The 14828-nt window shown below is 26.9% G+C and overlaps 2 protein-coding genes across 2 annotated transcripts; both read left to right on the forward strand.

Moving 5' to 3' along the window:
• On the forward strand, positions 1-5511 carry LOC145833706 (MIF4G domain-containing protein-like). Its single transcript, XM_082940855.1, has 2 exons — positions 1-319; positions 4210-5511. The coding sequence occupies exons 1-2, from the start codon at positions 59-61 to the stop codon at positions 4594-4596; spliced, it is 648 nt and encodes a 215-aa protein (XP_082796981.1). The 5' UTR covers positions 1-58; the 3' UTR covers positions 4597-5511.
• LOC145833705 (AN1-type zinc finger protein 1-like) lies at positions 5117-7871 on the forward strand. Its single transcript, XM_082940854.1, has 4 exons — positions 5117-5177; positions 5513-5779; positions 6833-7018; positions 7277-7871. Exons 2-4 carry the CDS (start codon positions 5543-5545, stop codon positions 7610-7612), a joined length of 759 nt encoding a protein of 252 aa, XP_082796980.1. The 5' UTR covers positions 5117-5177; positions 5513-5542; the 3' UTR covers positions 7613-7871.
• Positions 7872-14828: the final 6957 nt, after the last annotated feature.

The raw sequence follows: 14828 nt of genomic DNA on the forward strand, positions 1-14828 counted from the left end.
AATTTATTAAATTACTTATTATTAAGAAATTAAATACAATCTGAAAAATAAAATTAAAATGGAGAAGCTTAGATCCTTAACAAGTGATTTGAATTTGTCCAAAGATGAAACTAGTCTACTGCTCTCTGTTTTAAAATCTCCATCCAGCCACACAGAAACTCAGCTAAAGACCCTTGCAGCCTGTCTTATTGAGAGAGGATGCTCAAATATAAATCTCAACAGTACTGCTGCTAAACTATGTGATGCTGTTTGTCAAATTGAAAATGAATCAGCATCAAACAAAAAAGCCTTCCGTGCAATTTTTCTTACTTTGTTGCAGGTTTGTTTCTGTTGCTTGTTTATATTTAAATTACTATTAGCTTAATTTTAGATAAGGCAATAAATTTTTAAATCTTTAATGAGAAAAAAAAGCTTTTTGAATAGCTTTTGTTCAGATCACTTTTTGTATATGTTTTTTTTCTTTACTTAGTTAGGTCAGTATAGAGTTTAATTTTCAATTTTTGTAATATATTGTTAATTATAGTTGAAAATTAGTATTTTGTATAGCAGTAATGTTAATTTATGTATTTATGGATTAAACAAGTTTTTCATAGAAACATAGTATACTCGCACCTAATAATATTGTTTGTTATCAGAAAAGTATGTGCCAGTAACACTTTTAAAGCTAATCAGGTTAATATTTTCAAAGATATTTGTCAATCTTTCAGGGTTGTTGCCACACGTTCAGGCTAGTTTGAATGCTTTAAAAAACTCAAGCCATCTCAGGCTAGTTAGAATTTGTTTGAAGACTTTTAAAATACTCAGTTAGTTTTTATTGCAAAGCTCAGTCTAGTAACAATACTTATCTTAAGCCTTAGGCTAGCTTATAGAGATTTCAAATCTTTTATTGTATATTTTTTAGATACAATATCCTTTTGTGTCTGTCTGATGTTTTTAATATTTAAGTTCTAATAGCATTAATTTTTGTTTACTTTTTTAGCTTTTACCAACTTTCTCATTCACTCAAATACTGACTGAAATACCCTGCAGGTACTTATTTTTTAAGTTTAAGTGCCCTGCAGATAACTTTTTATGATTTTGTGTACACTTCTGTTAAGGATCCTCTACACTAAAATACTCTGATAGTCTTAATTCCATTGGCTGGAGAAACTGTTAAAAACACAAAAACTATTTGTTTAACTTTTTTCTTACTTAGTGCCAGGCTATTTCTAAACTATCTGACAATTGTAACAATTAGATGTCATTTTTATTATTTATGTTAACTTTTGTGCTCACTTCAATCAACTTTTTGAGAAACACTAGCATAAGCCACAAGACAAAAGTATACAGAAAATGTTTTAAGTATAAATTTCTCTCCTGTACAGCAGGTAGCAGTATGTCTATTGTGGGTTTACACACTTCATAAATTTTTCTTAATTAATAAAACATAATAACTCAATACTTGATCCAATACAGTTTTTTATTTCTTTAAATTAAATATTAGCCCTGATATTATTTTTTTAATTCGAGTTAAGAAAATCTAAAAACTTATTGAATAAAAATTTCTGTATTAAAGGTAATCAGTCAATTTTTTTTTGAGTCTTCTGCTATGGCTTTTACTTTTATAAGAACTACATATTTAGTTTTTAATTCTTCTATCAAAAATATTGATGGATATTGTTGCAAAACAGTATAACTTTTTACTGAAAAGTATGATTTATAATACTTACATGCCAAATTTAGGTTTTAGCCTTTATACTTGTATTAAAAAAACAAATTTAAAAAATAAAAGATAGGTTTTTGTCATAACATTTTTATTTTTTAGTTTTTTTTTTAAATTTTTGTTCACAGAATTTTATAAATATTGCAAGTAACATTTCATAAAAATTTGAGGTATTTCTATCAAAAAGCATAAAAGAAGATAGATTTTAGTAGATTTAAGTTGTGAAAAAAGTTATTTTAACCCCCCTCCTCATGCACTTAAAGCTAGTTGTAAATAATAACTAAAGAAAGAAATTACTTTGTTATGTTATTGCATCAAAAAATTTTTGTCTAGAACACTCAGACCTGATTATATAATTTAAATCTAATTAAGAGAAGTCAATATATACTTTAGTTTGTATTGAACTGGTTGGAATAATAAAAAATATAAAAAGCATCAATTTAATATTAAGAGATTGTTTAACTTTATTCCATAAAAAAAATTGTGTGTATATTTTATTTAAGCCTAAATACTGTAAGTTCTTGTTTGTTGTTGTTGTATCTAATTTGTGTATGCAATTGTTAATGTATAAAAGTTTTTGATTTCATATTATGATGTATGTTCTTTTGTAAATTTCTTAACAAAAAGTAGTCTTGAACTTTTTAACTTTTTAAGTAAACCTTATAAATAATTTTGTTTTTAATTAGGATTAAAATATGTTGAATATAAGTTATTGAGACAATATAAAAATTGTAAAACTTCTTTTACAATGCTTTCATTAAAAATATTCATTATGCTGGGTTCTTCCTGAAAATTATTTTTTGCTTTAAAGAGTGGCAATTTTATTTATGATAAAAGTTGTTATAGAAATAATAAGTTGATTGACATTTTTGATTATCCATTATTTCATTACTTGAACTAGTTAGGAATTTTGTTAAGAAATATTTTTGAAATAAAAAAGTATTTTAGCAGAAGGCATTTAATAAAATCAGTTGTAGCTAAGAGAGCTAGGACAGGAATAACAGCTTAGGATGTATAAATGATTTAGAATGGTAAGAATCAAGTAAAGTTTAAGTTTGTCAGTAAGCTGTTCTAGTGTACTCAAGTATTAATGTCATGACTGGGTAAGTATGTTAAGATAAGTTTGGTGAACAGTACTATTAACTGTAACTTCTATATTTCATTAAATTTTATTTACAATACTGATTAGCAAATTGAATGTTAATATTTTTGTATCCCTTTCCCTTCCTGTTTGTAAATGAACAGGAGACCGAGGTAAATGTAAAAATAGTTCATTATGTTAAAAATAATTTCCTTGATAGTTGTTTTCTACTTCTATTAGTTTAATTTTTTGCCTTAGTTATTTAAAAAATCAGTTTAGTTTTTAATTATATGGAATAAAAGTTGAGTGTGTGTATTTTTAGCTCACTTAATTTTTTTTAAATTTTAGTAATACCCAAACTGACTTTGGCTTGTTTGTAATTTTTTGCAAAACTTAGACTACTTTAGATTATTTTTTAATCTCAGATTATAGTTATTTGTCTTAACTAAAAAAGATTGCCGATTTACTGAAATGCAAAGAGCTTATTTAGATAATAATGTGCAAATTAAATATTTTATTTATTATCAGTTATGTGTAGTTTATTATTTTATTATACTTGAAAAGGTAGTAACTTTATTTGCCACTGAAACCTGGTAGTAAGTAAAATATTTAATTTGCACCTTATTATTTAATCTCAGATAAAAATTCAAAGTTTTTTGCTTGATATTAAGTCCTTTTCTTATTTTTTATTTTAGTTGACTTGCTTTTATGCTTCAAAGAGTGGCAACACTGCTTGTTGAAACTCTTTATATATTTAGCTTAAATTATAATATTTTTTAAATGCTAAATTTGAAATTATAATTTTTCATTAAAATTATGTCTATTAAAACTAACTACCAACATTAGCTTCTGGTTAAAAGAAAATAAATAAATATACGATAAATTATATAATCACTTGACTTATTGTATAAAACTCAACTAATTTTTAAATAGTTTACAACTGTTTCAATGCTTAACGCATATATTTAGAATATAAAAATACTTTAATAAAATGTTTTTTCAAAAGTTACAAAAATAAATATTGCGACGTTACAAATAAGTTTAATAAATTTACTTAGCCTATTTTAAAAACACTTTTGAAAATAGTTTAAATAACTTTGACATTTTTCAATTCAAAAAACATGTATTTACATCACTTGACTTAAATATCCTCAATTTAAAATAAATATCTTTCCAAACAAATTTACATTTGGCTATACAATACAACAAAGACCCTTATATTATGCTAAGCTGTATCAAAATAGTTTAATATTAGTTTTAGTTTTAATTTTAGTTAATTCTGTATCTTGATAAAAACTCAAAAATATTAAAATTAGTGTTACAAGCTTAAGTTGTTAAATAAAATATTTTCAGTTTTAAGTAAAAAAGCAAATAATTAAGTTCAACAAAAAGTAATGTTTACTTACGGTATTACTCATTTAAACAGAAGAAATATGAGAAGCAGTCCAAGATGACTCACAGTGAGGAGTGGTGCTGCTTCGTCGGCTTCCTCTGCTCTGTCTTCCACCTCCTCAAGCTCAACAACCTGCCCCTGATTGCGCTCGTCAGCCCTGTGATCGCTGCCCTGTCCACTCTCACAACTTCCAAGTCCTCCCACGTCCTATGTCTTGCCAGGCAGCTGCAGCTGGTGGGCGAGCAATTGGACAAGTTGAACAACAACGCCATGAAGGAGCTGTTCAGAAAAATAGACGCTTGCTACCTCAGCGACGGTTTGGATCAGCTTTCGAGGCTCTTCCTCCTCGAAGTCATTGAGCTGAGGTGTGGCGGCTGGAAGTTGTCTCAATCGGCTTATAATTATTATTATGAAAAATAGTTTTCCAATTGCCACCTTTTGTTGAAATCAGCATAGAATTTGGTACTTGTAGACTTTTGAAGAAATGCGTTAAGTTTCTAGTTTTTTCTCTGATATATTTCGGTACAAAATTTTTACAATTTGTCTTTATGTTTTAGTTGATTTTACAATGTAATTTTTTTGCTTAAACAAGAAAAAATCTGATGCAAAACTTTAATTTTGAAACAAAAAACTGTGTTTTTTACTATTTAAAAAATATATTTCATACTTATATGACTTAAAAGGTTAACGTTAACTCAAGTGTTTTTTTTTTTCAATCTTACGTATATGTTCTAATAACAACAACTTAATTTATTAGTAGTTGAAACAGTAAATTTGAATAATCACAATAATAAGTTAAAGTCAAAATTAGCCATATTGTATAGCTTTAGTTATGAATTTATGTTTTTATTCTTTCAAAGATTTACGTTTGTATTTGTTGTTTCTTTACGCCCAATAGTTGCCTTTTTGTTCTAAGTTTGCCTTCCATAATAAGATTTCGCCCGTTTCACTATCTTAGGTTGTTAAAGATAAACTGTTTTATAACATAAAAGATTTCAGAGGTTAGTGATATAATTTTTTAGTATGGTTTATGCTAATACTCTAAAATAACAGTTTTTTAGCTTTACCCATTATTTCTATACTTTTGAAAATTAATTTCTGTATATGATATTCTTTGACAGACTAAAGTTAAACAAAATTGCTTTTTAAGTAAATTTAGTTTATCATATAGTTTTACAAAATTTACTTATAGAATTTATAGTGTCTTTTTTTTTTAAACTAATGAATAATATTTCACAAAAACTTGAATGATAAAATACACATTTAAGTTTCCAAAAAACTGATCCACCAACAACCAGCCTAAACAACAAAACAAATAAGCGAAACTTAATTTCAGCAATTTACTAATTTCAAACACCACGCAAAGATGACCGAAATACTGATTGGGCAACACTGCAGCATTTCAACGTGCAACCAGCTCGACTTCCTCCCCTTCACCTGCCACTACTGCAACAAGGTGTTCTGCAGACATCACAAGGACATCACCAGCCACAAGTGCGAGCAATACGAGCAAGTTACAAGCAAGTTGGAAGACAAGCCTCAGTACGAAATAGTCAGGTATAAGTGCTCGTTTGGCGACTGCAAGAAAACAGAATCCATATCTGTTAGTTTATGAGTATTTAAAAATATTTAAGTGGTTTTTTGTTGTTTCAAATAACATTTAAAACAGTTTTTTACTCTGTTTAGTCAACCTTTAAGAAAGTGTGTGAAATAGTTGTATGTCGATAAAATCAAACAACTAAATGCAAGTATATTTTAACTGCTAAAAATAAAAGCTGAAAAACAAGTTTAGGCCCTAAATCAAAAAACTTAAACAAAGTAACATTTTACTCTATAACATTTTATTAATACAGTTTAACTTTCTGTTGTTGTATATTTAGTTATAGTAATTTTAAAAACTTGTATGGTTTACATTCAATATTTAGTTAAGTATGAATCTAATAGTTTAGTTACAAATCATGCAGTTACATATGATATCTTTTTTATTCATACTCCATGCAACTTGACTTCTTAATGTGCCAATATTATCTTCAATACAACAAATTGCATTAGTTTTATTTCTTTAATTTTTTTACTTTTAGTATTTAAGCATAAGATAAAGCCAATGAAACTTGGCTTGAATTAAAATTTTTTTTAGTAGGAACCCGTTGTGCATAAATATTATTTCATCAGATTTTTTTAACAGAATGCTTAACTGTTGGTAAAGTAAGGTTTTGGTACGTTTTAGACTTCTTCCAGTTGTTTTTTTACTTTTTCACTGTCATGTTCATATATTAGTGTTTTACAATAGTTTTATTCAAAAAATTATTTTACACTTACTACTACTGATAAAAGTTTTACATGAAGTTTTTTAACATAAAAAAACATAAGTATACCAACTAATTTTGTTAAATAACTGTATTCTTTTTTGAATACTATTTTTTTTAATCATGAACTTTTTTTTGATTAGAGACTAATGAAGCACTCAATAACGAAAAAACGAAAAAACTGTATTCTTTTTTGTATACTATTTTTTAATGATCATGAACTTTTTTTATTGGAGACTAATGAAGCACTTAATAACGAAAAAACGCTTGTGATAAAATGTCTTGTAAATATTACGTTAAACATTCCACACAAGTTTTATCATTATATCAAATACGAGCAAACTTCACAGGTTCAATGTTCGATGTGTGGGGAGCAATTTTGTATGAAGCACAGGTCGGCGGAATTTCACAGCTGCGTGAAGCTTGTCAAGCAGGTCAACCCTGCGTTGAAAGAAAACCCGACCACCGCCCCTACTTACAAAGTTCCCAAAAAAATTAAGTACAAAAGCAAGAAACAAGAAAAACTCGCTGCCAAGGTCTGGATTTGTGAAAATGTTGTTTAATAAAAAAAATAAAAGTTTATTTGTCATTATTATAAATTAAGATGATTTTTGTAATAAATATAAATTTTTGAGTGGTTAGTTTCTTTCTTAAGAAATTAAACTCTCGTATGTTTGCCATAAATAAAAACTTAATTAGGAATTAAGTTATTAAGCTTTGAAATATTTAAACATTAAAACTAACCTACAAAAAGTAAAGTTAGTTGAAATGCTCATAAAGTTTTGAAACTGTAGGTGGCGCTAATGAAGCTGAAGCAGGCTGCGGTGGGGGGCAAGTCGGTGCCTAGCAACAAGAAGCTGTACCTGCTCGTCCACACGCCCCACGACAACAAAAACCTGCCCATTTGCATTTCGCAAGACTGGACGGTGGGCCGCTCCCTCGACCACTTGGCCGACGCGTGCAAGCTGAAAAACACGAACCACGTGACGGGGGAAGGCAGGTTGGGGATTTTTTCGGCCGGCGACGGAAGCTTGCTGCCGACGAGCGAGTATCTGAGCGATCTGATTGGCCAAGAAGTAATTTACAACGGATCGACCGTGGTGCTGGCTCGCCAAAATACTGAAAATTAACAAAAAAATTACTTGAAAGTTTTTATTTTTAGGTTTAACATGTCGAGTACAATTGTGTTTAGTCTTAACAAAGGTTTATTTTGGTTATATACCTCATAAATCTTGTATTTTATTTAAATTTGGATTTGAAACTTATTATTAGTGTAAAATTAGTCGCTTGGTAAGATTCTAAAGTCTACACGTTTAATTTTTTGCTCACAACAAAAAACAATAAAAGTATTTAGTTTTTTATTAAAGTTAAAAAAAATTCTTAGTTCCAAAAAGCATGATATATTGTATTTGATTTGCTTTTAAAGTTTATATTTTTGTTATCAATCATATAAATCTCGTAAGTTTGTAATAATAAATAGAATATCTTAAACTATTCTAATATTTAAATAAAAATTGTGTTGTTTGTTTTGCATATAACTATTCTTTTTTTGGAAATTCATAAAATTGTAAATTAAGTGTAAAAATAGTAAAACACAGTTAATAATAGAATTTTTGTTACAAAATTGGTAAAGCGAAACAAAATTAATTCAGTTATGTTTATTCAATGAACTTAATAGTATTAAAGATTACATTATCTCTAAAGAATTACAGTAGACTACCGCTTTAGTACGCAAATTAAACCCGACCAAAAAGTGCGTACTTAGCACGGGTAGTGCGTACTTTTTGTGGACATAGTATAATATGAAGTTTAGTTGTTTGTTTTCTTTCTTACAACTAGCCACCAAATAATTAAGCCAAATAAACAAGTCTTTTTATTTTAAATAACATTTAATAAATAATTCTAATTTACAAAATTAATAATGTGACAGCAAAAGCGATCCAAAATTGCTTTCGGAAAGCTGGTCTAAAAATTCAATTTGTTGATCAAGAAGATGACTTAAGTCCTGCAAAGGAGGTAGATGTTGAAGACCTTGTACACCTGTTCTACGAAATGAAAGTTGAAATCAATCATTAACTAATTGAGCAGTTCGTGCAAATTGACGACGGAAACAGCCCAGAGTATGCTGAAGCAATTACGATTGAAAATCAACAGGCAGTTGATGAACTAGAAAGAGGTACTATTCACTTTCATGATGAAGAAAATGATGAGATGGCTGCAGGATCTAGTAAATGTCAGTTTCGTGGGTACACCAAGCTATACACTGAAGCTGTTGAAACAGAGTGTTAGCTCTCTAGTGAAGCATCACATGGTATAGCTCCTGAGCTCTATCACACGCTAAAAAGCACCCATGAAAAATATCAACGTTTGCTAAACAAAGCAGCCTAAATTGAACAGGGCTCGCAGAGAAAGAAAACCAAGCAGCTCACACTTTTTTTTAACTTAAGTTTTTTGTTGTTGTTGTTTCTTTTTATATTCTTATTTTGACTTTAGAAAATTTGTAACTAGTTTTTGTGATTAACTTAGCCTTTCTTTTGCAGATATTCTGAAAGTTTTTGAATAAAAAAAAATTTAGAAATTTTAGAAAAATTTAGAGAAGTTTAGAAAAATGGGTGGAAAGCGTCAGAAAATGACTCTATGGAACAAGTCTAAGGATAAAGGTAAAGTTGCACCACCAAAGCCAACATATGTCTCCCGTGATAATATGAGGGAAGTTCTTACGATTTAAAATGCTGAAATGATAATAGATTCTCGATTTTGCCGTTCTTGATAAGTGCGTACTTAAGGCGGGATGCGTACCAAAAAAAGTGCGTACTTAAGCGGTAGTCTACTGTAATTCACTGAAAACTAGGGTTTCCCAAACTATTTTTTTTAAATGGTCCTCTTTAAAGCAATAGAAAATGCTATGGCCCCCTCCAACAACGGTACTTCTCAAAACTACCATTTTAAACACCTGAGACCTTTTTTTTGCTCTTAATCTCCAACTCAAGAATATCTAGTGTAAGTTTCAAACTTACTTATAAAAACATCTAAGACCTTTTTTTTGCCCTTCATTTGCAACTCAAGAATGTCTAGTAAGTTTCAAAATTTTACGATTGCTCCCCCCCCCCCCCTTCGCCTCTTTTCTAATTTTTGCCCCCCAACTTACTAAAATTGCCCCCACTCTAGGAAACCCTATTTTAAATCCTAATCGAAATACTTTGCTTGTTAGTTGAAATAATCTTTACTTTCCAATTTAATTCGTAATAGATCTATCTAAATAAAGTAAATAGACACTCAACGTGTTATTACAAAAATGTAGTTTCTTTTGTTAACTTATCTTAATTTGTTGTAGTTTATTTAGCAATCAAATATTGAAATAAAGTAACTGCATTACACCTTACCAATTTGAAAAAACCTACCGTAAACTATTTACCTACTAAAACAAGTTTTTATATTTAGAAGTATTTAGCGCAAGAAGCATTTAATCAACAATTTATTAGTTTAGGAAATAAGTGCACAACTCTGAATTATATGAACGACAACTTTCTTTTCTGTGATTTTAATTGTTACTTTGTTTTATTTTTTCTCCTTTACTTATCTATCTAAGTCAGCGATCTTCAACCCTTTCAAAAGCTTTGAACAGCAAGAACTGGCAAATATATTTCGTGCACACAAGATTATAGAAAAAATATTTTGTCTTATAAACCAAAATATATTCATGTTTGGAGTGTCTTAGTATATAAATAATGTGTTAAAAATTGATAGTTTATGCTAGTGTTAGCTTTTTCTAATAGAAAATGACAAATTAGACTTCTATTGAACATTTTTCAACTTACTTAGTTTTCTTTGCACAAAAAAAGTAGACACACAGTGAAGATCACTGCTCTAAACAATGTTTTTTTATGTAATCAGTAACATCATTTTTTAAAAGTGTTTTAATTTGTTGTAGTAAAACTCTATGTTGTATGACAATATTTTTATTAAAGATAACTTAGAAGAGTTTTATACTTTATATTATTCTTAAAAATGCCTTATTATTATGCATTTTATATATGCAATTTCTTAAAAATTATGCTTTATTGAAAATATTTTTGATTATTGTTTTTGGTGACCAAAGTTGCTTACATTTTATTAAGTAAGTTTAAGAAATATTTAAAGGTCATCAGTACATTAAATTAAATCTGATGTAATTTTATTTAACTTTCAAACTTACTCTATTATCATTTTTATATTGTTAATTTTTCATAATATTTTTTTGATTAGACTATTCAAAATTGAGGTAAACTTATATGATAACTTTTAATTAAATACATTTTAGCTACCAACTATATTCACCTGAATTGTAACTAGGTCTGCCGTATAACTAAATAAAATTTAGTAAATATTAATCTAAAGTTCATCGTTATATATATTTTTCATGCTTTTTGTTTTAAATTGCAAATTACAAACTTAAATTTTAACATATTATATAAACAAATTCGGAGAAGGCAAAAAGTATGTTAAGTTAGTAGCTCGTTATTATTTTACACAAAACACGCTTGTAGTATTGTTTATTGAAAGACAAAAAAATACGCTCAAAAAGTTTGGTCCAAGGACCTGGTGTACGAAAAAACCTTTTAGTTATCGAGTCGTTTTGTTTTTGTTTTAGACTCAAATATTTTCCGACCTTTCTGTCATGTGTTTAAATTGTTTATGTTTTGTTACTGTTTGTTTTTTCTGACTTTTTATGTTGTTGTTCATAGTAAATCGATTAATTTATTTCTTATTAATTTAAACAAAATAAACTTTCTCACACCTTAATTAACAACCTAGCTTCTTGAAATAAGTTTCAAAATGAATTTTAGAGGTGCCTACAACTACTTTTTTAGATCCGGGTTAAACATGCTAAGTGGCAATCAAATTCACTGCAGTTTCCCAAAATTATTTTCATGAACACGCCCTTAACAGATTAAAAAAAAACCGCACCATTTATTTGGTATAGCCCCTTAAATTAACAATTACTCATTTACTTTTGTTTTTAAACGCCCCTCGATAGCCAAAGTCGCTTCTAAATGTACGATAGTGCCTGTTTTGAGAAAGCCTGAACTAAACAGCACTTATTGTTGTACAATCTTTTTACATTTTTTCAAGTCTATCATAAGTAAAGGAAGTAGAATTGTTCCATTTGGAACTTTTTTTTTACTACATAGTTTGCATATATTAAGTTTTCGGTTAGCAACTTAATAAAAAAAATTTAGAAATGTTGGTATAATAAAATATTATATATTAGGATTTAATTAAAACTTTATTTTTTTTAGTGTTGTGATTTATATATTCGCAATTTTTTTTTTATTCACGTTTTTCCAACAACAAAAAACAAACGCTCAAAATAATTGGTCCTATTACCTCGTGTACGAAACACCCTTTCGGTTGTTGAGTCGTACACTATTTGGATATAGTTTAAGGTCTTGTATAGGCCTAGTGGGCGTAGTATACTGTTATTTTATCCGGTTTTTATATTTTTAAGCTTATTGTTTATAATGTTAAACAAATAGATAGACTAAAAACATTTCTTAGAATTAAAAGTTTTTTATCAGGTTTTCAATACTGTTTTTTTAATCTTTAAAACTAAAAAACACGGAGCTAGTAAAAATATTACTTTGTTTGTAGACTTTTATCAAACAATATACTTTCTAATATTTATCTCAAAAGATTATAGTTTTGCAATTCGTAAGCTTTTGCATATGTGTATGCAATTAAAGGTTTGCTCTAATTTCTAACTCAAAGTCACTCTAAGCTTAATAAGTTTCAATTTTTTTTTTTGAGTTAATTTAATTTTTAATAGTCAGAAATTTTATTTAAACTTTAATTTTCAACTCGATAAATTTAAACTCGATAGTTTTAAAGGTAATAGTACTCTCGATAATTTTAAATGTTTTCAATTCAAACTTGATTATTTAAAACTTTAACTTTTAAAAGTTGATAATTTTAAGCTCTTGACTAAATTGAACTATTTTTAAAGTACTAACCGTTTTTTTTTAATGAGACTAGTTTAAGTTTAAAAATATGAATTTATTACTCATAAAAGCAAAACTATTCAGTTAAATACTTTGTTCAATAAACAGGATATTGCGTTTAAAAAACTCATACTAAGTTTTAAACTACAAAAAGTTTTTGCGTTTTATTTTTGTTAATAGTTATTTGATAAGTAAAAATTAAAAACCTTTTATTAAAATAAATCACTTTGTTAAATATGAAATATGTTAAAAAACTATACCCTTTTTTAAAATAATTTGTTTTATAAAACAATTAGTCGTTAAAAAATATAACAACAAATAAAAGCGAAGGTTTGAAAACTATATTTTGATGAATTTATAAAAAAGTTAAAGTTGTATTAAATTAATTTTGAGTTAAATTAAAACAAAGTTATTTACAGAAGTTAGTTAACTTTTTTCTATTACAGACCATTAAGTACAAAAAATATCTAGTTTAATAACTGAATTAGAAAAGTTTAGGTTTAAAATGATCGATTTTGAAACGGTCGTGGAATAGAATTAATTAAAATGGTTGAGTTAAATGGTTAGACCTCGCATTTAATACATTTAAGAAATCTAGTAAATATAGTTTATTGTGAGTTGAATATCAATGAAATAAAAAATCTTTACATTAAAAAAAAGTCTTACTGATAACTTTTGTTGTAATTGGTTGTAAAAATATATATATATTTTTTTGTACTTAAATATGTGTTTTAGTAGTTTAGAATAGACTTTTTTTATTTATATTATTGTTTGATAGCAAATACGAAAATCAATTTTATTACGATTAGTAATCTTCTTAGAATTTAACTAACGTTAAAGCTATAAATACAAATTTTGTTACTTATATTTAGAAAAAAATGACCGCAATCTTTATATTAAAGATTAGGCGAGAAAAAGCGTGAATTAACTTTACTAAAAATAATTAGTTGTAATGGACTTAATTTTTATAACAGTATTTTTTCAAGAAGTTATACTCAGTTTTTGAAAAGAAATAATGTTAGTAATATTTAACAAAACTGAAATGAAAGTAAAAGTTGTTTTATTACATTTTAAGCTTTTTAGATTCAAAACTTTATTAAACTATTTTTAATGACTAAGACATAAATATTTATTTTGGAACTAAAACTAGTTTTTTTTATATTATTGAACTTTTTTTCTATTGTTCAAATGAAACTATTATCAAATTTATAGACAACATTATAACTTATGTTTTTATAATACTTTGATTTATTTCAACGACAAATAAGCGCACAAAAAGATTTGTCCAAGGACTTGGAGTACGAAAAAACCTTCCGGTTATCAAGTCTAACACCAAATATACAGTTTAACGTCATGTCCAGGGCATAAGCATACATAAATAACAAAAAAATTGTGTTTGTTTATCGGCAAACTAGACAACTTATAGACAGTACCTTTTTTGTCAACATAATAAAAGTTTCATCTTCGTGATTAAAAGCAATACACATAACTATAGACTTACATCTCAAAATTTTTAGTACAAAGAAATTGAGTTCTTTTGCTTAAAAATTATTCAAAACATTGTTGCAAATTATAACTTACTTACGAAATACTATTAGTAAATTATTTTCTAAATTGTTTAAGTTGTTTAACTTGAGTTATACAAGTATGTATAACAAACAAAAAAAAGAACAGTAGACTTAATTAAAAGTCGATTTTAAAAATCAACGTCATTTTTTATAAGTTTTAATATTTAAGGTATATTTCAATATATTTTTTTAGTTAATTAATCATTGTTAAAGTCGTCTATAAAAAGCAAAAATATTCTTACTTAAAATTTTTTGTTACAGATAATCAAAACATTTTTATTCGTCAATTTGTTATTGAACATGTTGATAAAACTAAACTTTTTCTCAATTATATTTAGAAAAGTAAGCAGTTTTTTTACGTAGTTGCAGTATACAAAGTTGTTGACTAATGGTTACGTCATACAATGTGAAATAATACAGTACAATTATATTAAAAGAATTTTCTTAAAAGTATATAAAAGTAAATAAGTTTATACTTTTTAGAAACTAATGTTTGATTGAAAGTTTTTATTTTAGAAACTATATTTTAGATTAATTAACATGAAAAAGATATAATTAAAGACAGTATTATTTTAAAGTAGTTTTTAAAGGTATGCTAAATTATGTTTGGACTAACTTTTGTATTAAAGAACAATGAAAGTTTGAAAAACACAATAGAAAATTTCTTTGAACTAAAAATAATCGTTTTATGTTTTTATAGTGTTGTAAACAAATTCTAAAACTTATTTAGTTTTTAAGATAAAAAACTTATACCGTATTGGAAATTATATAAATGCAAGGAAATAATTTATTAAAAATTA

The sequence above is a fragment of the Thalia democratica genome, chromosome 4, assembly GCF_965202585.1.
Source record: "Thalia democratica chromosome 4, ktThaDemo2.hap1.1, whole genome shotgun sequence".
In the NCBI taxonomy this organism is placed as follows: domain Eukaryota; kingdom Metazoa; phylum Chordata; class Thaliacea; order Salpida; family Salpidae; genus Thalia; species Thalia democratica.

What these genes read in the sequence shown, in the direction of transcription:
- LOC145833705 (XM_082940854.1), top strand. Translation starts at nt 5,543, where the DNA reads ATGACCGAAATACTGATTGGGCAACACTGCAGCATTTCAACGTGCAAC. An exon ending in AGAAAACAGAATCCATATCT is followed by an intron (nt 5,780 to 6,832) that starts GTTAGTTTATGA and finishes CAAACTTCACAG; the next exon opens with GTTCAATGTTCGATGTGTGG. An exon ending in AAGAAAAACTCGCTGCCAAG is followed by an intron (nt 7,019 to 7,276) that starts GTCTGGATTTGT and finishes TTGAAACTGTAG; the next exon opens with GTGGCGCTAATGAAGCTGAA.
- LOC145833706 (XM_082940855.1), top strand. Translation starts at nt 59, where the DNA reads ATGGAGAAGCTTAGATCCTTAACAAGTGATTTGAATTTGTCCAAAGAT. An exon ending in TTTTTCTTACTTTGTTGCAG is followed by an intron (nt 320 to 4,209) that starts GTTTGTTTCTGT and finishes TCATTTAAACAG; the next exon opens with AAGAAATATGAGAAGCAGTC.